This window comes from Ambystoma mexicanum, chromosome 4p, assembly GCF_040938575.1.
Source record: "Ambystoma mexicanum isolate Mex_15411 chromosome 4p, UKY_AmexF1_1, whole genome shotgun sequence".
NCBI lineage: Eukaryota > Metazoa > Chordata > Amphibia > Caudata > Ambystomatidae > Ambystoma > Ambystoma mexicanum.
Window position 1 is genome coordinate 813,028,883 of NC_090927.1, and position 27,281 is coordinate 813,056,163.

Consider the following 27,281-nt stretch of genomic DNA (forward strand, 5'->3'; position numbering starts at 1 on the left):
GCTAAAATTTGATGCATATTGCTTTTAGCCTGGACATTTCCATACGTAGGTCTAGGTGTGTTGTCAATATACCGGGCATTCAAATCCCCTCCTACAACTATTAAGAACTTCTCATCCTCCTCCACCTTAGTGAGAATGTCCTCCAAGCTATTATGGATCTCATAAATTGTTTTAATGAATAGAACATACTATATAAAAGAAAGGCCTAAAACACTTGAATATGGTTGATTGCTGTGAAAAACTGGTAAATAACCCGTTACCGGATTTGGAATCCGAATGGAAATACACAATTAAAAACTGGTATGAACTGAGTCTGCTTAGTGAAAAAGAATACTATGGTCTACTCACCAAAAACTCTATTCAAGCAGCCATGTATTTTTTACCTAAAGTACATAAAACATTCAGCAATTTTCCATCATTATGACCAATAATAAATGGAATTAGATCAATCACAGAAAATATTTCTCAATACATTGATACACATCTCCAACTGCTAACAACTAATTTAGCCTCTTTTGTGAAGGATTCCAAACATATTATTCAACAAGTAAATCCAATTCCATGGGAAGAAAACTACCCGTTTGTCACCTTGGATGTAGTTCAACTCTACACTAGCATTCAGCACAACAAAGGCATGGAAAGCACATCAATCTTTCTAAAAACTAGATCCATCTCTTATCAACAAAATCAAATGATTCTAGAAATGCTCTTCTTCTGTCTCCATAATAACATCTTCACATTCAACAATACTTACAACTTCAAGGTACAGCGACGGGGTCGAAGTTTGCCCCTCCATATGCAAACCTCTTTATGGGTTTTTTTGAACTTCAACATGCATGGAAACATCCACTTTTCAACAATAATGTGAAATTCTGGGGACATTGCACAGCTGGACATCTATGTAACTCATCTTAATGACAACAATTACAATCTATCCTTCACAAAATCAGTTAGCCCCACAAATATAGAATTTTTGGATTTGGAACTCTTCATAGAAAATTCACAGATCCGTACTAAACTGTTTACAAAACCATCAGAAGGAAATGGTCTCCTTTATGCAACATCATATCATCCGAGACATACAATTCAAAACATACCGTATGGAGAGATTCTTAGAATAAAACGAAACTGCAGCACTATTCTCACCTTTCAAGACAATTTGAAGAAAATCTTTTCAAAATTCAGACAAAGAGGCTATGGCATAAACAATATTAAAACGGCAATAAAAAAGGCAGAAAAAATTTCTAGAGAATCTCTACTCATTGACAAACCAAAAATTGCAAACACCAGACGTAAGACCCAATTCATCACAACTTACAGTACAGAATCTAAGAATATAAAAAAGGTACTATCAGAAAATTGGAACATTCTCCTTACAGACCCAAGCTTAAGAACACATCTGGATGAAACAGAAAGCATATGCTTTCAGAAAGCCCCACCATTAAAAATCATATTAGTCCAAGCTTCCTCAAACCACTACCAGACACAAGAAAAATATTTTTTCAATCACTCACAAAGGGCACCCACAAATGTGGGCATTGTAAACTATGCCCTTTGCTAAGCACTGGGAAAAAGGAGATTGTATTACCAAATGGAAGAATCAAACAAATCAACCAACTTATTAATTGCAAATCAACATTTGTAATCTATGAGCTAGAATGTGTTTGCAAAAAAATGTACATTGGTAGTACAATAAGAAAACTCAAGGTGAGAATTTCTGAACATCTTAGAGCAATTAACAACAAAGACCTAAGATCTCTGATATCAGTCCACATAATGGAAAATCACCCGACGTTGGACCTATCCGATCTAAAGATTTTTGGCTTGGAAAATATCTCTTTACCTCCCAGAGGAGGAAACAAAGAAGACCTTTTGAGAAAACAGTAAAGTAAATGGATATGCATTATGGACACATGCATAACTGGTTTGAATTGCGACACAGAAATGTACAATTGTCTATGTTTTGCATCTTGTTAGATTGATTATGAACATGTCTGACTAATTTAAGTTCTATATATGATTTGTCAATGTATAAATAATAATATCAAAGTTCAGGATGTCATTAATACGGAAAATGTATCAACTGTGTTCAAGATCCCCTTAATTTGCATTGCAGTAATTAGAAATAATTATATATATCTCTCGCATAATGATTGAAAATATTCCTTTTTAGTCAAAACACTCTTATGTAAATATATTTAATGTAACTGTCACGCTCCAAAACGTAAATAAGGCTATCTGACATTCATATTTGAAGACCATCAAGTGAAATTTAAAAATTAAATTTGGAAAACCATAGAAAAGATAATTTCACTTTGTAAGGACAAACAAAATGGCCGCTGAAACGTCAAGTAACGCGATGACGTCGTCACATCGCGCATAATGACGTGAGCGCGGTGTGATGTCATCGCGCCTCGCGCAAGGTATAAATAAAGCGTTTCAAAGCCGAGATGCCGCAAAAGCAGCCGGCAGCACTCTGAATAGTAACAGGACCAGGAAGGACGTTTTTTTGAAGATTGAAATTAACAGTAAACCAAGGTAAGATCACTTAGATCTTTCTCAGCAGGCATCTCTTTGTTGGATAACTAACAAAATTCCAAGCCATTTTAAAATTAAACATTTATTATCTGGAAAGACCCTTCGTTTTCTAAGTAAGCCTTCTCTATTTAACAGAATCTACTAAGAATCACCAGCAGAGAGCTGACAACATAAACATTTTTGCAGAAAAGCACAGTTATTGCATTTAAACAACCATAAGTTAAACTGACTTGGACAAAGTGAATGCACCGCATAATGTGTGCATTAAGGAACTAAATAGGGTGAGTCAAGAAAAAACAAATTATTTTACATTATCAAAAAGTTTTTACTAGAATAATATTGGTGACAATGGTCTTTTTTTCTTTCCTTCTTTTTTCTCACAATAATGTTAATTTGATTAGGATTTGCTCTCCTGATGAACCATTGTAAGTAACAATGGGGAAACAGATGTCGAGAGTGGAAACAGAAATAATTGAGTGGGAAAATTGATATTATTCTTTGAGAAACTTTTGTTTATTGATTATTTAAGTGTGAAGTAAACACTTGGACTGAAAAACTTTAAACAAAAAAACAACGGAATTGCACACGTGGGACTGAAAAAATAATGGAATTATACATGTGATGGTAACATGTGGAACTAAAAATAAAAAGTACTTTGGAACAAAACAAATGACAAGTATTGAAGATTTTTTCTCTCTAAATTGAAAATTGGATCTTTAATTTGAAGACTCGTAACAAATTTAACCCTAAAGGTTGGCGCATTTGAGTAAAACTTTAATTTCTCATATCAATTCATTTTCTAACTGTTACTGTGTAGCAGCCACACAAGGATTTGAGAATTACTCATGCAGACAACAACATTGTTTACAGAATACAACACTTTATAGAAAGCTGTCGCCAGGGATAAGCTTTTTTTGGTTGCAATTTTTCTTTATTCAATAAGGATATTTTGTGGTTTATAATGAAATTAAAGTGTCCCACTACTTCTTCCGACCTGCCACAGCACCCGGTCGCAGTGGTTCTACTGTGAAATAAAAAAAAACATCCTGAGGCCCAAAACACCAAATCAGAAAAATCCAATTTTATTGCATTTATTTTTATTGTGGGGGTGCCCCCTGCAGTCTCCTCAACATCCCCCTACCTTTATATATGCCCTCACCCAACCCGTTTCTATTTGTTTTTTAAAAAAATTGTGAGAATCCTGCATGAAGTTTATTTAATTTTTTTTAATTCAATGTTTTTGGCCTCAGGATTTTCGCTTTTGTTTTTTGTGGGGAATTACCATCACGGTTATGAGTGTAAAAGTAGTATTAATAGGGAGTGCCCATCAGGTGGGAGAAAGAAAATGAAATTAAGTTGTGGACAAAGCAGTGTGTGATAAAGGATAATGCATTGTGATTAAAAAGTACAGTATTCTGAAATGTATTTTTCTTCTCCAGAATGACTCATTCTCAGGCTGAGAGCGTGATCAAGAACATTATTCGCGAAATAGCCCATGAATGTGCAACCAAAGGGCAGACTGTCTCAGAAACGCTAGTGGCCTTTATGGTAAGGAAGAAATACCAACATGACATGCATTACTTTACTTCAGGTAGCATCATCCCCATTTACACACTTTAAATCAAACTACTTTGGACTTCTGCCACAGAGAAAAAGCACATAAGATAGAAGTGTCAAAGTTCTGTGATGATTGTGTGGGCTCAGTTTTTACTTTTCCAGGTGTGTTCTGTTTTGAAATGCCACCTGCATTTTCTACGGCGCACACAAGATAATTATAATTTATTTATACAGATAACAACTATGTTTTTTGATTGCAAAAGAACGTACAATAAATAAGAGATCACATTTGACAGGAAGCTGTGAGCTGCTTAAAATGGGGTAAGTTCAATGGTACAACGTCCTTTCATCGACACCAGTTTTTATGACTGGTGTTTTTATGAAGAGTTTTTGCTGAAAAAACGTTTCCAAATGTTTTTGGGGGTGGGGAAGGGCATATAAAGGGTTGGTGGGTCAGGAATAACAAAGAATAGGTAGAGGACACAGGATTGGACGGAACACCACCCAAATATAATACAATATAATATAATACAAATATTTCAATGAGTTTTTCAGCAAAAACTATTCAGAAAAAACACCAGTCATAAAAACGGGTGTCGATCAAATGACATAGAACCGTTCAAATTACATTCGGACCAGTGCGAGGTGACAGAAATGCGAGACGCACACAAAGGTATAGTTTTCTCGATGTTTGCCATTTATTCAAGGAATAGGGGGTGAGATAAATGCCTCTTTCCCTATCCTAACAAGGATGTCCCTGTCTAGCAAACTAAAACTAAAGAAAAATGTCTCTGACCCTCCCACTAATACACACACCAAATCTTCAAATCATCAACTAACTACTATGATCCCTTTCCTGGTGTACTCGCCTGCCAGGAAGAAAACTCCTACAATTGCAATAGATCTTAGTGGCCATATTTGTTCCAAGATTCCCCACACCCGTATCCCTTGTAAGGAGGGCTGAACAAATGCTGTCTCTTTTTATAGTCTCTTGACTCTTGGCAATGTGGGCTCTGGGTTTCCCAAAACTGGAATTTAAGATAGGAGAATTGCTCCCAAGTTGCCTCTTACTACTTCTGTACCGCCTCTTCGCTGTTGACAGTGCGGGTTACAGGTTTCCCCCTGTTGGTATCCCATAAAAGGGGAGTTGCGCCCTTGTTGCCTCTGCATTTTATTTGTTAGTTATTTAAAATTGTTTACCATCAATTGGCCTGCTCGGAGCACCCCAGGGGCACCTTTTAACTTCAGGCTAACCCAGCGGTCTTCTTTCGTGTCTCTGCTTCACGGACTGCTTCTGCCGTGGTCCTCCTGAGTTCTTACCGCTCGGTTGCCAGCTCCCTTGTACCTTTGGCAGACTGCACACCTCTTCCACGTAACTCTGACAGCTCTGTGGATCTTCTGTGTCCTCTCGCACACCGAAGCATCACACGCTCGGATGGGAGCACGTCTGCCCCTTGGCTGGCCTTCTCTTTCTGACGCAACTTCCTGCTTGGCACACTCTGCAATATTGCATGCCTTCACTTCTTGTGTCGGCATCAGCTGCTGTCTTCCTTCTGCAGCAAACGCAGCTCTCCAGTTTGCCTCTGCTATTCCTCTCGCCTCTCTGCTTCTCGGCTGCAACTCATTCCTAAGTTTTAAATCTCCCACTCAGGTGTCTTGCTTTGCAACAACTAGACTGTGCATTCTGGACAATGGCACCTTTGATCCTTACTAACTCTGAGCCCTTCTTCCTCATCCCAGTACCACATGCATTATGGATCCTGAAGTCCATAGTGGTCTTGGTCCTTTGGTATTTAGTTAGTTTGGGCTGCTTTGTGAACTGCGAGTTGTCGGAGTTGGGGGATGTCATGAAAAGGGTTTTTGATTTAACATATTTAACATTGGAGTGAGGGCCTATACCCAAGTCAGAATTATTACAGTTAGATGATGTCCTATTTAATTCCTGAACTCCCAAGGTACAAACCTTATTCTGTCTAAAGGCCGTTTGATAGCATGTTCTTTGGGTACTTTCATGGGAGGGCCTTGTGAAATGACTGCATGCCATTAGATATTTAAGAATGATAGGACTCTCATCCCCACAAGAAGATGAATTCTACTTCCCTCCTGAAGGAGTCACCACTTCCCTTGACAGCCATCTCCTCCAATGTGATCCTCCATCATACCACACCCAGGGTTAGGATCAGGTAGCGGCTGCCTTCCCCTGGCCACCTCGGAGGAGATCTTAGTCTGGGGTTTAGTGATGACTGCAGGGTCCATCACATCAGATTGTGGTGATTTGATTTTGATTTATTTATATTGCGCACCTGACGAACTTAATCGTGTCTGGGCGCTGAAGTCAAAAACAAAAAGCACCAAGGCTTCTTCAAAGCTATAGTTAGGCAGAAACAACCATAAACCATTCAATAGTTATACCAGATTATAATCTCTCAGCCGAACAGATGGGTCTTTACGGCTTTACGTAATGCCTTGAGGGTTTTTATTTCTCGGATAGTTCTCGGGAGGTTGTTCCAGAGTCTTGGTCCGTAAATACTAAATCTTCTGTCCCCTTTACTTGCACATCTAGACTGTGGTACTTTCAACAAGTTCTTGTCACTAGATCCTAGATGGCACTTGATCTGATTCACGATATTCGTGAATCAGATCAATGGCTAATCCTAAGCCCAGCGCCGTTTAAATCCGGTCTCCCCGGCACGGCCGATCTACACCAGACCTAGGACTACACCCAGGCCTCTTGACAGTTTTACTGCCTTGCTCCGGTCAGACGATCTTACCTACGGACAGACTCTTCAACTAGTCTCTCCTGATGAAGGCCACCACAAATACTAGTTTCAACCCAGCGATTATGGCCGAAACACAACCGTGTCGATCACTTGTGGCACAACTGTGAAAATACCCTTTTGTTGTATGTTTTGAATTTTGTGTTGTGTACACTGTTTCTGTTTGAAAAACCACACCCGGGTTGAAAAACAACCACGGGCAGCACTGATCTGAGTTACCTATATCACCTATGTTGTATACTCACATGTGCTTGTAACTAGGGTACTCATCTTTCACATCCCGATGAGGGTGCACAACTGCATTTCCCTTTGTTTTTATTAAAATCTGTCAGTTTTTGCTCTCGTGCTTAGCGAGAGTTTGTATAAAAATTGAAGACACCGGTTTTTAAGATGGAAATAAATATGTCTAAAAACCGTGGATTTTTGTGAGGATCTCGCATCCTGATTATTTGTGTTATCAATATATGTACCCACCTGGGCATATCAGGACTTTGCCAGGCGCCCTTTATTTTCTTACCTGTGTCCAAAACCTATACTTGCCCTCACAACTAATCGTATACAATATGTAGGCATGTCGGCAAACAACAAACCAGTGTTCAACACAAAGTTCGGAGCTCTGTCCCGCTCACTGCTGTCTTTCAGCTCCCTTTCCCAAGTATAAAGCAGTTCCATAAAAGTCTCAGGATTGCCTTAAGTTAAAACATGATATAGAGTTAACCAACACTCAGGGTTCCCTTCACCAAGTTTCAAAACATAGTTCCAAACACAAAATATCGTGAGACTCCGTCCTCAAGTCACTAAGCAAGTTAAACCTCAGGGGTCCCTTCCCCAAGATTCACTTTCACTGTATAAGGATATTTTTCAGCTTTCTTAAAGGACTATGCCACACTTGTGCCTTCTGGATATGATTGGTCTTTATACAAGAATGTCTTTGCAGTTTGTTCATCTCCAAAGTTCCATTCACTCTGGAGTCCAATATATAGTTGGCTCACTTGTATTTTATTTTTATTTCTTTTTTGCATGTTGCAAGTGTTCACACAGCCCGGGGGCATCGAGGCGCTATTATGTCTCTTAGCTGCGTATTTTTAACACGCTTAATTACCCAGAGGTTTCTAATTGTGGACCCGGGAATCGAACTTGTGTTGTTGCTTTGTGTCGTCTTGTTTCCAAGGCGAGTACGTTGCTGCTGAGCTATCCTCCTGGGACAGTATTGATGACGTTCTGTTCACTTTAAAGTTCATTAAGGATTGACATCTTGGATTCAAAGCTTTATTAACTTGTAAATTCAACATACATAATTTGACTTTAGTTAATGAGGATTTCAATTGGAGACCTTTGAAAACGCTGTTTATCCTGCACGCAACCTCTCCGATACAAAGAAATCCTCAGCGTAACTTCAAACACTTGCATACTGGGTTTCCTTTCACGTAGAAACTCACTGGTTGCTGCTTTTGGCATTCCTGCTGTGCAGATCTCTCGGCTTTTGGTTCTCTGCCTCTGGGCTTCACCTTCTGCCCCTTACGCAATCCTGGGTTGGCTTCTGACCTCAGGAGAAATGGCACTGCGAACTCCACGAAAAGGGGCAGCCTCCAGGCACGGCTCCCCTTTCAGCATTTGCTCGGTTATACAGAGCCCAGTTTCACGGGCTACTCGCCTTTGAAACGCCAGCGTGCCACTCGCCTACAGCTCCTAACTGCTTCTTTTGACCCCTCTGCTGCTGCTCTTCCATCAACACTACGGCTTCTCACTGCTTCTTGGGTGTGGTCTTCCTTTGAAAGGCTGCAGGTGCGAATGTACGATTAGTCCTGCCTGATCATTAAGGGGACATGCCAGACCTCTACTACTCTCAGCAGGCCTCTTCCTCGTCCCAGTACCAGATTGGTAAAAGCACCTAGTCTTCATTACTCCCAGTTGCCTCTTCCTTTGTGGCCAGTTTTCGGCGTTCGGCGGTAAACCCTATACGTTGACCGGTATGGTAAGAACTCAGGGTGACTGGTGGTGTGGAGTTTTTGAGGGATTGCAGGTTTCATAGCACGATTCTGTGAGGACTCAGAAAAACTGTAGCTTTTATGAGCGCTGTGTTAAAGGAGTATGACAGAATAAGGGCCATCTCCTGCTTCAGACTCTGCATAAAATTAGGAATCTAGGTATTGAGATGAAAGAATTAAGTTGGAAAGCTCCATTTGAATGTTACAAAGCAAGGGAGAGCTCACTGAAGGCAGCCCTTTTGAATGTTAGTTCAGCAGATTTGATAGAATCTCATTATTTGGATTGCCTGTTTATTACGGAAACATGGTTTTCTGACTCTTCACATGCTATGTTTCACTTAATGGTCCCGCAAGACTATTCTATTCAGTTCATAAATGGAACAACCAGGAGAGGGACAGGGGTGGCTACAATGATCAAAACCCTATTTAAGCTGTCCCATCTACAAGTACTAGATTGGGATCCATACAGATGGGACATGCTTGCATATGGTGCTCTCAAACAAAAGCCATACATATTTTGTTTGGATACCGACCACCAGGACCAGCAAAAATATTTTTGGAAAAACTAGACCAGTTTCTCAGACGCCAGTGGTAAACATACAGAGTTACTGTGCCTGGGAGATTTTAACATCTGGTTGGAGGATGCCACATCTCCAGATGCTAAGGAATTACTGGAGATTTTAGCTACTCATGCACTCAGGCATGGCCACTGCCTTGATGTTTTGCTATACAGAGGTGAAATCCTAGAATCTCTAGACACACTTTTTGTTTCATGGTCTAACCATGCTGCAAGATAGTTTAGGTTGAAGCAAACTCGAGGAGGGTGTGGGGGGAAGTTTAACCCTACATCTATACAGTTTTGGAGATCTAAATATTTGTTGGATATATCTGGTTGTGAACTAAAAAATGCTTTAAAGCAAATCAATCCCTCCTCCTCTTGTGAGGAGTTTTTTAAAGCAGGGGTGGAGATTATGGATAATATCTGTAAACGAGCCGCTCCTTTGCTACAGGGTAAACTTAAGAAAATATCCAAGGACTGGTTTTCACAGGAATTACTTGAATATCTTAGATCCCTAGAAACAAAATAGAGGAGGGGGTGTACTACAAATATCATTGAGATGATTAAGACAACTCAAAAGGCATATAGTAAGGACATTTTTTTAAAGCTATAGCTAATTTCTTGACAAATAAGATTGGTCAAGCATCTAATAGGCCAAGAGAATTATATTTAGTTATTTCAAATTCTCTGGAAACTAGATGTGTCTCCTCTGCTTTGGAGGCCTCCCAGACGGTGAAAACTTACCTGATGCAGACCATGCTGCAAACTTACCTGATGCAGACCATGCTGCAAGCGCTCCAAGCCAAAAGAGGCTTGGAAGGGACTACTTTACCAAGGGACTATTTTTTACTCGGGTGGGGCTGGGAAGGAATACTTACCTGGGACCTCTTTGGAGGCTATTTAAACCACGGCCGAAGAGCAGCAAACGCTTTGCGTTATTCTGCATCCAGCAGCGTAATGCTCACCGTGCCTGCAAGTCTGCATCCAGTCTTCTGCCACGCCCGTCTCGAGTCTGGAGCTCCTAGAAAAAGGGAGAAAGAAGGAGAAAAGGTTAGAACAAGAGCAATACCTTTGATCCTTACCTGAATTCTCGATCCATCGCTCCTTCAAGCTGGAAGAAAGAAGTTATTTTATGCGCATCGCCTTGCCTGCTGCAGCGCTGCGCTGAACTCACCGGCCTTCGCAGCATCTTCACATTCCACTGCATCCTTCTGCATGTTCCCGTCACACTGCGGCACCTAAGGGGAAGACGAGAACAGCAAGGTGAGCCAAGGGAATACACAGAGGCAATATTAGTTACCCCCCATAGACTTACCTGATTTTACCACCGGGGGGGTACTATACCTCTTCACGGGTCGGCGCAGCTTTCACTGCATCTTTGCCGAACCCGGCCCCTAAGGGGAAACAAAAGGACAGCAACGTGAAACAAAGGGACAAACAAGGGGAAACCTCCTCACCACAATAGACTTACCTGATTTTACCGCCGGAGGCATTATTCCCTGAGACTTCATACTTTCTCTCAGCGCCTGAATAAAGGAGAAAGCAACAGGTTACATATTGACATTATTTTATCGAACTGTGTTGGATAATACAAATCCTTACCCGAATATTACCGGTTGCCACGAGGAACTCTTCGCTAGGGTCAAGCTGCAACCTGCAAGGAATCGGACAAGAGTGAAAGTCAGACATTTGAACTCTTATGAACTACATACTTACGGCGTCTTGCCGGGAATCTCAGTCAATATTGTTCTGGACTCACCAATTCCTTCGAGCCAGTGAAGCAACTGGTTAGCTACGCGCCCCAGTGCTCAATGCAGGATGGAGAGCTCATCTTTCCAAACCATCAGGTGAGACTATAAGAGGGGACATCAAAGGTGATCAGTGGGGAGAACAGCGGGAGTGGGGGAGGGTTAACGCTCAACTCCACGGGTGGTTAATTCCCTTTCTCCATTTGAAGAAGAATATTCCTACGGGCCAAGCAAACGAAGCTAGGTGGGCCAGTCCAGTCTGTCATCTCGGCACTATGCGTCACATTGGTGGAGGCCGCAGCTGTCCAGTTCAGATCGACGCTCCTGTGGGAGCCAGTTGAGCGTAACAGATGGAAAGCCTTGTGCACCATACACAGGGACCTAAACTCGATCCTTTTAGCCACCGGTAACCAGTGTAGCGAGCAAAGCACCAGGCTGATATGTGATCTATAAAAGGTACAAGTGGCTACCCTAGCAGCTAGATTTTTAAGGCGCTCTAGCTGGTGGATAAGGCCAAGAGGCTGGGCCAAATACAGTGCATTGCAGTAGTCAATACGACTCACTACAATGGTGGCTACGACCCCCGAGGGCGATGATGAATAGGTAGGTACGGAAGTACTCCACGAAGTACCCGGAGTAGAAAGTGCCCTGACTTACATACAGCATTCACCTGGGCCGACATGGAGAGTGAGGTTCAAAGGTACACCCACAAGTGCTTGACAACCGCAACTGGAGAAGGACAAACACCGAAAGAAGTGGGCCAGAAAGAGGAAGATCAAGAAACTGAGTCAGAAGAGGAGCCCACCACAAGTATCTCAGTCTTGCCCCCATTTAATTTCAGCCAGTTGTTGTTCATCCAGCCCCTCATGGCCAGTAGGCACTCACATAGCCGAGAGGACACCCCACCCTGGTCAAGATCTAAACAGACCAGAATCTGGGTATTGTTAGGCAGAATCACCTGCAGTTCCCTTTGGGAACACTACAGGTAATTAGGACTACAAGTGCAAGCACAATTTCACCTTTGGTACAAGCCTGTACTACACAGTAAAGTGGTAGTGATGGCTGAGCAGCCAGACTTATCTCAAGAGTTTAAGTGGGCAGTAGAGCAAGTTACATAAAGGATCAACTAATACAGTGATTCAAACACTTACTCAAGGCTTCTTGGTAAAAGAATACACATTTATTTACTCAGTCAGTTAGAAAACATTACACTAGCATAAGCAGCTCAATATCACACACTAATAAACCACAAAAATCCAACCGGTAAGTAATTGAACAAGTTTAGCTCCTGTGAAGTGGGAGAAAAATGGCACTTCAAATACTTATTAAAGGAATAGAAAGACAAGGTTATAAGAATAGACAGCCAAAATACATTCATAGGCAGGGCAAAGGGTTTCAGTTAAATTCAACTAGCAATTCTTCTCCTAGGCCTGGGCCAAAGATAAAGGTTAAGTCTTTGCCACAGAGTTTAGAAGGATTTGGCTAGGTGAAAAAGTTTGACGAATGTTTAGGGAAGGACAAGCCTTCGAAGTTGAGGAAAGTTTCACGCACTTTCTCGATGGCCGAAAAGATTTCCGGACCGTGTTTGCACAGTACCTTGTTAATGAAGAAAGCTGTAGCCAAGGCAGTTGTTCCTGGCAGTTTGAGCAGATCTTGCTGTTCCTGGGCTTCAGTCAGGGGGACAAGAAGGACGACGTCGGGAGGTTCCTGCACTGCCCAGGGATGAGGCCAAAAGCTGCAGCAAGATCGGTTTAAGGTGTGAGTGCCTTTAAGTCCACGAGCTGGTTTCGTTCCCTCTGGCTATCCGGTTTTCAACAGCACTCTGATGAAAATTCGACCAGATGGGGACGGTGCCCAGGTGGCTTGCGAGTTGGTTGTTCCCACCAAACTTAAGGGAAGAAGTTAACCTTGAAGGGCTTCTCTGTCAATTGGAGTTTCAGGCAATTCGGACCTGCAGCAGGGCTTCACCGGTTGTCCAGGAGTTGCAGCAGTCCTCTTCCTTCAGCTCATCTTCGGTTCTTTCGTTCCAGTGGTCGACTCTGCTTTCCAAGTCCCAGAGACCTGCTTTTAAACAGTTTTCCCCCATTCATTCCAGCCTGGCAATCACACCAGAGTGCATTTAGGTGACTAGGCACAGGGAGTTTCGGGCACCTCCCTCACATTCTGTCCATCCCAGACACTCAGGCGCCAGAGGAGGGCTTCAGCACTGAAGCCCGCCAAAGGCCAATGAACAAAGGGACCAAACCTGGCTTGGCGCGCAGAGACAAACACAAGAAGGACTTTTCTTAAAAGAAATGGAGAAAAAAGTTGACCGGCGTCTGTTTTTACAGATAGGTCTTGGGCGCCATATTGAACATGGCTGACACAATTTTTAGCTACCGTTGTTAGTGGTCGGGAAAAATCATGGTAGTTCATCTAAACCACTGCCACCAGCCATTTAAAAAAAAAGGTAACATTTTACTGTTACATGAGTGTTTTGACTCGGGGGAAGCTAGGCAACCCCTCCAGCACTCTATAGTAAGATAGTGTGTGCTGGGTCAGTAAATTTAAAGAGTCTAGTAAAGTCAATTTCACTTTACATACTCTGGGAGACGGTAGTCAGTCCCAGAGAAGGTATTTAAACCTTGGGAAGTCTGAAAGACATCCCTGTGCCACTGCACTGGAGGTACTGTGTGACACACAGAAAAAGTTGATGCAGTTCGGGCTGGACTGCCCCTTTTGGGGTGGGGCCACGCCTGATTTGCATATGGTCTTTCCCTTCTGTAATGGCTTGGCAGGCGAAGAACGGTGGTCTGGAGGGTTGCCCAGAGCATTGCCAGTGGTTAAGATTAAGTCTAAACCTTCCAGCCATCACCTCTTTGTTTTTACTGGAATTGTTTTAACATAACAAAAGAACACAAAAGTAAAACGCACACAAAATACATGGAAGAGTGGGTAAAAAAGGCTCACACTCTTCCAGGTAAAAATATCAAATCCTAGAAATCCAGCAAAGTTGCTGGGGATCTCAAAAGATGAGGGAAATTAGCACATGTTGAGAATTCTCCCTAACGGGTATCATCAGCATATGCATAGCACCAAAAACCGTGGGAGCGAACAAGACCAATCAATGGCCAAACATAGGTGTTAAATAGTATAGGGGACAGGGCCGAGTCCTGAGGGACTCCACAGAAAAGAGAAGAAAAAGAGGAGCAGAATGAAGGTACAGAAAGAGATTGGCCCCTCTGACAGGAAGGAAGAGAACCATGCCAGGACTGGACCGCTGAGGCCTGCGGCAACCATACGGGACACCAGTGTGGGGTGGTCGACAGTGTCAAAGGCTGCCGATAGATCAAGTAATATCAGGGCCCCCACTCCACCCTGGTCAACCAGCATGGTAAGATCGTCAACCAGACACCAGTACGCTCTCAGTTCCATGTCCTGGACGAAAACCTGACTGAAAGGAGTCAAAAAGAGAAGAAGTTTCCAGGAAAGAGGACAGTAATGGCGAGATCAGAGATTCCAGTAGTTTCATGAAGTAGGGAAGGAGTGAGATGGGATGATAGTTAGCCAAGGCAGAAGCGTCCAGTGATAGCTTTTTTAACAGGGGAATAACCATTGCCTGCTTAAGATTGTGAGGGATGAAGCCAGATTGACGAGAAAGATTAACTGCCATGGTCACCCAGGGGATGATAGAAGGCATAATATCCCTAAGCACCTTCAAAGGCACTGGGTTAGAGGGAGCTGCCGACTTAAGTCAGTTAACTACTCTAGAATCCTCCTCCAATAAGAACTTGGGAAAGTGGGTCCAGACTGGGGGGGGGTGGTGTAGGGTCAGTGACTACAGCATCATTAGTCTGGGTAGGATCTGAGGCGCCAAAGAGGTCATGAATATCTTTGATCTTAGAGACAAAAACTCAGAATGTGTGTCATGTCCTACCTTCATTGTTATCTGTTTTGTGTTGAGGAAGAGTCCTCTTTCTGTTGCATCAGTTGTGGACTGCGACCCACGTGTTAGGGGCGGGGTTACCACCAGTTCGCGCTGAAATAAAGATTCAGCTAGATACACCTTGCTGTCTCTGCGTCTCATTATATGTATCCTGCTTCATTGATCTGACACCATTGAATTTATTGAGTTCACTTGCATGCCTGCTATATCAGCGTATATATAACAATGGCAACGAGGATCTTTGCTTCTACTCCGATGTCCGGATAGCACAGGAACCGCATCCGTCACCCGCCAGAGTGCTCGACATCAGAGCATTCCAGAACCCACTACAAGAACTTGCCTGCTATTTCACATGTGACGTACAACCCGCCGCAAGTAAGGAGAAAACTTTCTCGCATCAATTGAATTCCACAAAATCAGCTCGGCCCACAATATGCGTGCCGTGTATCACAAGTGGAAAGGGAGAAAAATAAATATGCATGTGGCTTTACTACCATGTGAGCATCCTGAAATCCTAAACCTCAGTTTAGAAAAGTTTTGTGACATATTCAAGCTGCCTGTGAAGGGCTCACATAGATTAAGGCCAGATCACAGGCCTCAGCTCCTGTTAAACCACCAGATCCACACCCTATTGCCAAATTATAGCTCAACCTCCGAGACTGCTACACAGTGTCTGAAGTCAATGCAGACACTGGGATCATGAGCCCACCATCCACGTCTACGCTGCGCCATCCCACAGCCATAGAAGATGGTGGCTCTGAATCGCTTCAACTGCAAGCAATGCAACCTTTTGACATGGCAGACACCAGCAGTCTAGGACCCATGGGCCAGGTGGCACAAAGAACTGCACATCTACATTGACGCCTCCGGTGTGAGGGAAGAGCGCCGCCTACGAGGCATCCTACTACACTCGTTAGGTCTGGTGGTATGAGATATTGTGTTTGAAATGCCAGAATCCAACAGACACATTTCAAGGTATTATTGACTCATTAAACACCTACTTTGCACCTTTAAGAAATGTAGACTACGAACGACAGATCTTTCATACGCCCACCCAAGAAAGTGGTGAAAACATGGACAATTTTCTAATGAGGCTCAGGAAAGGGGCAAAATACTGTGATTTCGACAGATACTCGACAGAAGAAGCACTAAAGTCACAGGCCATTGCGTCTGCGAATCTCACGACTTCAAAAAGAAGTTACTTCAAAAGAGCAGAACACTAGAAGAAATACTACAATTAGTACGAGCTGACTCTGCTCTAGCATTAGACTGAATCTCTAGGAAACATTAAGATCACCCAATCTGCCGCAACTGCTACAGTTTGCCCCATCAGAACGACAAGGGATTCAACAGAACAGAACAGAAGAAGTGCTACAGGTGCAGTTTCAAATTTCCACATGTTGGCCCATGCCCGGCCATTGGACACAACTGTGACAAATGCGGAGGTGAAAACCACTTTCAGTCCGTCTGCAGGAATATTAATTTCTTCCAACCAACCGAATCAAACAGACACACAGAGACAAGATGGCCGGAGCTCAAAGTGTGAAAGCCCAATGCCCCACATGCAACTCTCGCCTACCGACACCAGGCGCCAGTCTCACAGCACATCATATGAACTGCCTCATGATGACAGGAGGCGAGAAGAAAGAAGAAACAACCTCGGCCATCACAGAAGCAGGCATGATTCACAAAGATGACATTCAGTCACACTCCTCCTCCTCCAGTGGAGACCACAAAAGGGGATATGTTCACACTATCCACAACAGCGTAGCTGCAGAATACAGCCCCACTTTACTGCTACAATTGAATGGACAAAACAGAGAATTCCTAATAGACATGGGGGCGACCATGAACGTAATCAATGACGATACTTACAAGTCACTTACCTACACAAGATCGCTGAAGGAAGCAGACATGCTGATATATCCATACGGATCAAACGAGCCCCTCCACTGTCGTGGAATGTTCTCGGAGACCTGTCAGTACAAGGACAAGTGCCAGAAGTTCAAAATCTATGTCATAAAAGGCGAAGTGCCAGGGGGCAGCATTCTAAGTTTTAAGTCAGCAATTCAAATGGGACTCATTCAAATAATGTATCAAATAATGTCAGCATACACAGCCAGCCCGAAGAGCATGATGCAGAAAATGTTTCCAGCCCTCTTCACAGGCCTGGGCGAAATAAAGGACAAACGGATCAAACTACACATAAACACACGTGTCCCTCCAACGGTGCAACACTACAGAGGCATTCCTCTCAACATCCAAAAACACGTTTGAGGATGAAATTCAGTCATTATTGCAACAGGACATCATCGAACCAGCCTTGGGACCGACACCCTGGGTATCCCTGATTGTGCTGGTACACAAGAAGGACAAGGACAGCATTCGAATATGTGTGGACATGAGGGTTCCGAACGTAGCCATAGAACGAGAGCGCCATCCTGCCCCCAGAATGACTGATATGATGCACTTATTACACGGGGCCAAAGTATTTTCAAAACTCGACTTAAAAGGGCTATCACCAATTAGAATTGCACCCTGCTTCAAGAAATATCACCACATTTTCAACACACCTTGGTTTATTTAGATATAAAAGACTCAGCTTGGGGGGTGTCATAAGCAGCAGAAATCCTCCAGAATGAGATTCACCAGGTAATTAAGCACACTCCGAATTGCTTAAATTACAGTGATGACATTTTGATCTTTGTCACCACTCAAGATATTCACGATGACGCTCTAAGAAGAGTCTGCATGGCCCTTGAAAACGCCCATCTTGCACTCAATCCTGATCAATGTGAAATTAGTAAATCCACCCTGAAATTCTTTGGCCACATTTTCTCGAGAGATGGTCTACAGCCAGACCCTGAAAAAGTTCAAGCGTTAGTGGAGACTCCCACACCCACCACTGTATTAGCAATACGCTAATTCCTCGGCATGGCAAGCTATTGCACGCGATACATACAAGACTTACCACTCCGTCTACTCACTGGGAAACATCACGATTTCCAGTGGTCCAGTGCATGTGAAGAAGCTTTTCAGGAAATTAAAAAACGCATAGCAGCAGCATCATGCATGGCATACTACGACCCTGACCTCAACACGGAATTGACAGTCGATGCGACCCAGTGGGACTGGGAGCAATATTAGCGCAATCCAAGTCAGGTGCATCCCGAGACTCCCTGTGAAGAATCGTGGCCTACGCAAGCCGCAGCCTATCCACCACGGAATGTGCCTACTCCTAAACAGAAACAGAAAGCTCGGCAGTAGTATCGGCATGCGAACATTACCACCTATTTCTCTACGAACGGCCGTGCACAATAATCACAGACCACCAGGCTCTTGCCACCATTTACGGCAATCCAACAGCTAGAATGCCGCCATACATTGCCAGGTGGGGGTTAAGACTACAGGAGTACTCTTTTAAAATCGTGCACCACCCGGGAAAGGACAACAACCCAGCGGATTTCTTGTCGAGACACCCTCTGCCAGCTCAAGAAGAACAACAGTCAAACAAAGCTAACCAATACTTAAACTACCTAGTAAGCAGTGCACTCCCCAAATCCATCACCACAGCACTAATGCGGGAAGCGATGCAAAAGGACCACCTACTTCAGACAATACATGCATGCCTGAAGTCAGACCAGTGGCACAGCAAACGGAAGGGAGATCAAACCCTAACAGGCGAGGAACAACATTTCCGCACATTCAAATTATTTGACACACCTTGTCAATGTCACCAGAGGACCTATTAGTAAAAGAAAATAGGATTATAATTCCATCCACGTTGCAAGGTCAAGTACTAGACTTTGCACACGCAGGCCACAGAGGCATAGAATCAACCAAGCGACAGCTCAGGACCAAGGTAAAGTTTCCATCAATGTATGAAAGAGTAGAGCAACTACTAGGAAAATGCCTTGCATGTCAAGCAGTGGCCCCACACACATTTCCAGAACCCATCGAACTCTCCTCAATGCCTTTGCAAGTATGGGACGAAGTAGCCATTGACATGTTTGGACCTTTAGCAAATGGCAAATATGTCCTGGTCATCATTGACGAAATGTCACGTTTCCCCGAAGTGCCCCTCATCCACTCCACCAGCGCGCAGACAGTGATACCAGCCCTAGACCAGGCTTTTGCAGACTATGGCATTCCATCCATAGTAAGGTCGGATAATGGACCACCGTTCAGTGGGCATGATTTTGCCATGTTCACAGAACACCTAGGATTCCAGCACCGCAAAATCATGCCGCAATGGCCACAAGCCAATGGAATGGCAGAGAGATTCATGGGAAACCTTAAGCACACCCTCCAGGTATGCTCCATCACCAATACTTCATTCATGCAAGCTATTTTCACACTGCTACGTGAATCTAGAAAAACACTGCATGCCTCGACCGGTGAATGTCCGTCGACGCTAATGTCGGGGCGCGTCATAAGAACCACTCTGCCACACAACCCGCAAGCCCTTGTAACCCTACATACGTTGACTTTGCAAGAACCAAGGACAGAGAAAGTAAGACCAGAATGAAAAAGTATGCCGACACCAGTAGACCAGCAAGGCCAACTTGAATTCAGATAGGAGATCGCGTCTTGATGCGACAAAGCCAAAATGCCAAAGACACACCTGCGTTCAAACCTGAACCATTGACCGCAACACACATTCACGGCTCAATGATAACAGCCGCAAGCCCTCAAGGAACAGTCACCAGAAACTCTTCCTTTTTCCGGACATATAGGGGTGACAATACTCAAGCAAATGCCACAGTGACCACTGCAGGTGATTCATCGGACATAGACTCTGAATACCGTGAGGAAGAAAGAGATGCCGATGACAGTGATAGTGACGGGGCACACATGAACACACCCCACAAGCTCACAGTCCTTCCATGAGGGTCATACGGAGACCATCGAGATGGATTGAGGAAATAAACTAATAGCCCAGCCATATGTTCAGCAAGGGGGAGATGTTATGTCCTACCTTCATTGTTCTCTGTTTTGTGTTGAGGAAGAGTCCTTTCTATTGCATCAGTTGTGGGCTGCGACCCACGTGTTAGTGGCGGGGTTACCGTCGGCTCGCCAGTTCGTGCTGAAATAAAGATTCAGCTAGAGGCACCATCCTGTCTCTGCGTCTGATTATATGTATCCTGCTTCATTGATCTGACACCATTGAATTTATTGAGTTCACTTGCATGCCTGTGCTATTCCAGCCTATATATAACAATGTGAATCAAATAATTGCTGAGTAGGTTGAGCTGTGGGGGTAAAACAAGTGGAGGAAGAGAACGACTTAACCACTGAGAAAATATCTTAAGATTGGGCAAGTGCAGATTCTACTTTGGATGTAAAATAGGACTGTTTTGTGGGTGGGGTAGAGTTGTGTAGGGTTCCCTTTTTGCTCTATCAAGAGAGGACGTGAGAGAGTTCAGTGGACAGAGGTAGAGTTGTGGATCCTCATGCGAGTGGGTATTCCTCCGTTTCCGTTTGCACAGCAGCTGGTGCATGTCTGTGTGGAGACAGCGGGCCTCATTTCAAGGTTGGCGGTCCGGTAATAACAGTACCGGTACGTAAATACCGGCATTGTCTACCGGACCGGTGCATTACAACCCGCAATGCCAGTGCTACCGGCAGGGACCCGTTGTGACCAGGTAGCACCTTACCGGAATGAGCGCGGACATGCGGCAGCAATGCTAGGAACACCGGCATACCACAAGGAAGTGCACATTACGAGGTGCAGGGGCATGCACTTACCGACATTCAGATGCTGGTAAGAGCGGTTATCATGATGCTGTCAACACCGGCATCGCGGGGCAGCAGTTAATAGCAATCTGCTGTGTTGAAACCTGCCGCAGGTGCACACAATCAGCACAGGTGGAGGCAATGGAGTCTGGCACAGCACAAAAGGAGCACATCCACACACCACACCCTTTCCAAACCCAAAATGCTACCATTAGCAGTTGCAATGCTGGGGCTGGAGGACATGCCTGCACTGCTACTACTCCAGCAGGCATTGAACCAGGGAATGCAGCAGAGGCGCAGGAGGAGGAAGGTGAGACTGGGCCAGCACATACCACCAGTGCAGGCAGTTGTACCCCACAGGCAGCCCACCAATCCCTCGCCTGAGGGCCAGTCCATTTGAACTAACCCCTGCACAGATCCACACCCTGTACCGCCTGGACAGGGACACCATATGCACAATAGTGGTCCTCATCCATGATGACCTGGTAAGCCTCCTCAACATCCGGACAGGCATCCCCCATTTTCTGAAGGTAGTGGCTGTGCTACACTTCCTTGCCTGGTCTTGCGCCTCCACGGGCTCTATTCTAGACAGACTGCCTTTCCACTGGCTGCTTTCACCATGCATCCCCTTTTCATTCAGTCTCAATGGTGCCCTGCTCTTGGCGTGTGTACTTGCTATGGGTGTTGTCTGTATGGCCCTATTGGGGCCGGTAGGAAAGAGGGCCTGTCTACCTGGCCAACTCTTCTGTGCTCTACTTGTCAAAGTGCATAATTTGGCTATTTGCGCACTACTTGCTCAAAACGCACCCCCCCCCCTCCTTTTCTTAACGGACTTGTGTCCCTTTCACTGCCCCAACCATAGCTCAGCCACTATACTTTTCTACATAATGGATTTGGAATGTCAGGTTATGTCTTTACCTCGAAGAATATACATCGAGGGCATGTGATTTATTTATTTTACCGAAAACTGTTTCACCGAATTTACATACGTAAAGTGAACAGCGTTTTTATCCCGAAACACATTTACCGTAAAGAGTTTCGGCATATAAAGACTTCATTTTTTTAATGTGAAATCGGTAAATGCACTTTATGCATGTTTTGCCAATTGTTTTTTTTACATAAAGTCAGAGGGAGCTGTCCAGTGCTGAAATAGATTGCATACACTAACAACCTGGTTCAGCACTGGACAGCTCCATCTGACCTGTGTAGTGTCAGCGAGTCATTTCAGCACTGGACAACGCCCGATGACTGCATACACTCATCAATGAAGTTCAGGACTGGACAGCGCCAGACACCCCCGTAAACCTGTATGCCGAATGCATTTTAAAAAAAAAACTTTTTATGGGGTGCCCCTCCAATATCCCGTTTTGAACCCTTTCAAACACCCCAAACATTCCCTTACCCCACCCAAAAATACATTTAATGTTAATACGGTAAAATACAGTGCACAAATTACAATGCTTTCGAGGAAAGAGTTTTTTGGGTGAAAAATACATTCAATGAAAAGTTTTAGGTAAAAAAGCTCTTGAGGAAAATGAATTTGGTGAAAAGACTGTATATCGATAATTGCCCCTACGATCACCGCCTGGACTTTATAAAAAAAAAAAAAAAAAATTGGCACTTTAGGTTCCCATGCCCCTGTATTTTCTTAAACAAAATATTGCATTTAGGTTTCCAGTGCCCCCTTTGATCATTGCTAATATATTTAAATTCTTCTTGCCGTGTCCCTCTGATTGCTTTGAGTATATTTAAAAAAATAAATAAAAAAACATTTATTAAACTTCAGTGTGCTCTGGCAGTCTAGTTCATTTGAACCCCCCTCACCTTATTTGCTCTGACCTTTGCCTCCTAGCATACCAACAGAGGCCTCGGTCACCCATTCTCCTCCAGTATCTCCACAGCAAACAGTAGAGCCCAGGCCAAAAACTACTGAGGTTCCTTCATGGATGTTGCTGTGCTGTGAAAACCTTTACCTGCCATGAATGAAGTGCTGGATCTCCTGTTATCCCTAACCCCTCATCAGCAAAGTGGTGGGGTCTCCCATCCTCCATTAAACCCGCTGAGCCTCCCCCCTCCCTCGTCCTCTCACCCTTGCCACATAACCCAAGCTCTAGTCTTAAATCTCTTTGCCATGATGGTGGCCCATTTTCAAAAGACACAGATATTTAAAAGGTAAATAGTAACCATCAATAAACACAACAAAATGAATGGAAATCACCCAACCGAAAGTCAGTTTCAAAGTTTTGCAAAGGCACAAGTCTATTTAAAATGGGTGGTGTGTGATGGGGAAAACCTTGTGCAACTCGCTGTGCCATGATGGAAACCCGTGAATAATGGAAACCGCAATCAGGGAAGACACACAAGTACAGGTTCGTCTCTCTCAAACCGGTTCCATGTAATAATGTCGCCACAAAAATCTCGCCATACAAAAATATCGCCTAAAAATGGCCGTTTTTTGTGGCGACATTATTGCATGGAACATGCGGCGACACCCCCGCAACCCCTAATTTTTTTTTTTTTTTTTTTTTTTTGCCCCTGTCCACATATGTATGGTCACCCATATAATATCGCTGCAACCTTTTCCCAGCGATATTATTTAAAGCGACCATATATCTGGGGATAATATTACCTGAGACCCTCAAACCTTGTCTGTGCGGTAGAGGTGGAGGACGTAGAGCTGCAGTGTCATCCGGTCCCCATCTTACTTGTGGGTGCCCAGGTGTATTCATGCCGGATTTGTCAAATGTGTGCATTGAAGTGGCAGGTAACCCGGGATTAGCCGTGTGTTTGCAGTGGATCCTGCATGGTGGAGATTGGTCAGAATGGGCACCTAGAACCAAACTTACTGGTATTGTTGTTGGTCGTCTCACCCCTGTCACTGAACTGCAGAGATCAGACTCACCCCCTTACTGTACTTATTTATTTGCATAAAAGGCCATTAAGTCGTATTGTAAGGCAAATAACAATAATTATGAAAATCCTACTGAAATTACAGACCTATCTTAACATATCTGCTTTTTAGTGGAGTCTACCCAAAAAGATTAAGTATGGCTTCTGCCACATATTCTGCAATTATTATTTTGGAAAAGGTGCCCCATTTACTGAACTATTATGAACTCTCATACAAATGAATGATAACATTTTGTATATTTTTAAGTGACATTTCTTATTAATCACAGGTGAAAGCAGTTGTGTTGGATCCAAGGAATGGATTTAATGTGGACAGAACCCTCACAAAAACCGATGTGCAAAAGTTAATTAAGGTATTTCTGAGTACTTGTCAATGCCTCTTCATTTTTTTTGTACTGCTCTAACAACAATGTGCTATCACTATAACGTGTTATTTGTGTTTTTATATAATACCAGTGAAATTCGTATTTGCTTATGTTTTTATGGTAAAATTATGTACTTGAGATTATTTATAGACGTTTACCAGGAAAGTGTTTGCAAGTGTCTGGTCCCATGCAGTGTGATGCAAGTATTAATTTTGTGTTTATAGGAGTTTGAGCAATGACCCAGTTGGCAAAAAGAGTGAGTTAGGACATAAACTAGGGACAGTTTGGACATATTATGGCTGTGATGGTGCAAACGTGGGGATTAGAGAGACGTTAAGTGGGGAGACAGGAAAGTGCCAGTGCATTCGTGAGGAGGAGGACATGGTGCTTAAGTGCTGATTTGGCTACATGGATGTGTGTGGTATATTTTTTGTATTTGTATTTATTTGAAGAACAGGGATGTCAACTTCGATCAGAAATTACTTGTAATAACACATTTACAGAAGGCAGAGGTATTCTTCGGAAGTATGTCCGTACAATAGCACATTGATCAGAACAAGTGGGGAGCCAGTTTGTGAGGGAGTGAACAAAGTGGGACATAGACGAAGGGCAAAATGAACAAAAATATAGGAAACCAGTGACTTCCAAAGGTAACATTAACCTTGGGAAATGTGAGCAAAGCTTGGAGGGTAGATGAAAGTTTACGGGGAGTGATTGCGAAGGAGGGAGATTAGGTTTGTGAAGTAGGAGGATTTGGCTAAGTCCACTGCAGAGGTGAGGGCAGCAAGATGATGTTTGCAGGTGAAGACAAGACCCTCTTTAGGCACACTCTAGAATAAAGACAACCCGCTAGGGAAATAGTTCAGGAGATAGTGTTGCAAGGATAACGAGGTTTAATTGTACAGAATACAAAATCGGCAAAGGTCTCTGCTGCTCGAGAGCATTCTGGGCTCACAATTACAAACAATGGTTTATAAGTTCAAGAATCATCACAATAAAGGGTACCATCCGGGGCCACTGATTGGAGGCACCCTACACATGGGCTTGCTCCATAGGGGATGCCAAGCAGTAATTGGCTGGTTCTTCCCCATCGATCTGGATCTACATGGGTCAGCTGGGCTCATCTTCGCGGTGAAGATCGGGGCATGCATAAAATACATTGTTCCTATCTAAACTAAACTAGCTAAGACTGAATATTCACTAATTGTGGCAGGCACCTGGGCAGCACAGGAAATGATGCCCGGGAGAAGGGAGGATAAAATACAGTTGTGCTGACCCCCACATTCAGATCTTCATTGATACCGCAGTTCCTGCACTCAAGGTCTCTTCCCTCCTAACCCCCTTGGGTTTGATCTCTAATGTATCCCTCCTGGTACCTCATGTTACAAGGGAAGCGTGTTAATGTAGAAATACATTTGCGCATACTTAGATCTTTTGGTGGACATTTTATGGGGGTTAGGACCCGGGGGGTCTCTTGCTTATCTAGAGTGCAAAGTGTGGGGGTCAAGTCAGTGGTGTGAGGCCGGCTCAGGCCTGGCTGGGTGTGGGCTAGAGACCTACTGGCAGCTAAGTGGAGATGAATGGACCCAGCGCGGAGCCTGTTGTCTCACACCCTTGCAGGGCACATTCTTTTAGAAGATACTAAATATTTGCAACACTGGAGGGACAAATGGGAATGGACTTCCGTGGGAACAAGGCTCGTGCGGAGTCCCTGTGCTTGCACAGAAACTGGGCCTTGTGGCCATGGGGCGCGCTGGCCTGTAATTATATCCATTCTGGGACTAATACAAAATGGAGTCACAAGTTTTTCTAGTGTCAGGCATCTACTTCTAAGCGCTGCAGGGCCTCTACAAGGTGCCCAGTGGTGCAGATGTCTCCCCCCCCCTTCGATTTTACATCGCCTCGTATGGAGTTTGCCTTATTTGGAAGCACCTAGGGGGGTGGGATAGGCTAATTTTCATCCCAGCACAGGCTAGGAGCAAGGTGGGGGGGTTGGAGTCTGTGATTTGCACCAGTATCATAGGTCACAATGCATGTTTGTTTTGTGGGTGATCTAGGGCTGAGGACAGGGATAGGAACGTGTGCATGTGTTGGTAGAAAAGTGTTAGCCAAAGTGAGTCATAAGTGCATAGTGAATGCCAGAACAGGCATGAAAAGAGGATAGAGACAGGAGAGAGGTCCTTGAATCGTTACGGTAAGGAGTGAGAGGTTGGGTGAGGATGAGGATGAGGAGGCGTAGAGGATGGAGGTACCGTGATGTTAAAGTGAGCAAGGGAGTGAATAGAGTGAGGGGGCAATGGAGAGGTCGGAGGAGGGGCCTGAATTAGAGATACAGACAAGGTCAACGCTGGTCGTGGAGTGAGTAGGAGGAGTGGCCGGCTAGGAGGAAGTTGAGATCAAGGTGGGGGGCTGTGGAGGGCTTGGAAGTTTAAAAGCCCTCGGCATGGCATGAGGATGTCGGTCGGAAGTGACTTGAGAAGAAGGTTCAGGTTGGGGAAAAAGGAGTGGAGAGGGCTAGGGGTTTGATAGAGAGACAGAACAGTGAGACAAGTATGAGGGAGGAGTTGAATAGTGCCATATTCGAAAGAGGAAGAGACAATGCCAGAGAGGAGCAAGAATGCTTTGGTATGGGCCTTATGGATAAAGAACTCTGCACCACTACCCTTCTCAAAAGGTTAGGGAGAGTGGGAAACGGTATGGTCATCAGTGTTGAGAGCAGCTGGTGTAGCAGAGTCATGAGGGGATAGCCACGTTTCTTTGAAGGCAAAAAGTGAAAGTTAAGGGTGATGAGAGTTAAAGGAGTCAGTTATGTGGGAAGACTTGCTGTAAGGGGATTGTGGATTTCAGCAGCCAAGTGAAAGATTGATAAGAAGTTAGGAACAGAAGCCGCTTTTGTGCGGTATGCGAAGAGGATAGATACGTTAGGAGATCATGTGAAAGTGGGAGCATCGGGTTTGAGGTGTGCGGGCGCACATGGGAGGAGGGAAATGGGGATGGGGAGAGTGAGGCAGACGTTGGAGCCAGTTGTGGCTGAAGGCTACGGGAGAAGGGGAGGGTAAGAGTGAGTACAATGAGGGAGGGATCAATGTCAAGGTGCATGATGATGGGTTTATTTAATTTATTTCTAAAGCGCTGGAACAAAGTCCCTGAGCCATGTTAGCTCTAAGACTGACAGACA

The 27,281-nt window shown here is 44.1% G+C and overlaps 1 protein-coding gene across 2 annotated transcripts in view; it reads left to right on the plus strand.

The window, feature by feature from the left end:
* Positions 1-27,281, plus strand: part of CFAP206 (cilia and flagella associated protein 206) — a 901,100-nt gene that overhangs the window by 90,460 nt on the left and 783,359 nt on the right. For both annotated transcript variants that reach the window (XM_069606378.1, XM_069606379.1), the window contains exons 2-3: positions 3,978-4,086; positions 24,008-24,091. In XM_069606378.1, the coding sequence (XP_069462479.1) occupies positions 3,979-4,086; positions 24,008-24,091 (192 nt within the window). In that variant the 5' untranslated portion in view covers position 3,978. The remainder of the gene's footprint in view (positions 1-3,977; positions 4,087-24,007; positions 24,092-27,281) is intronic.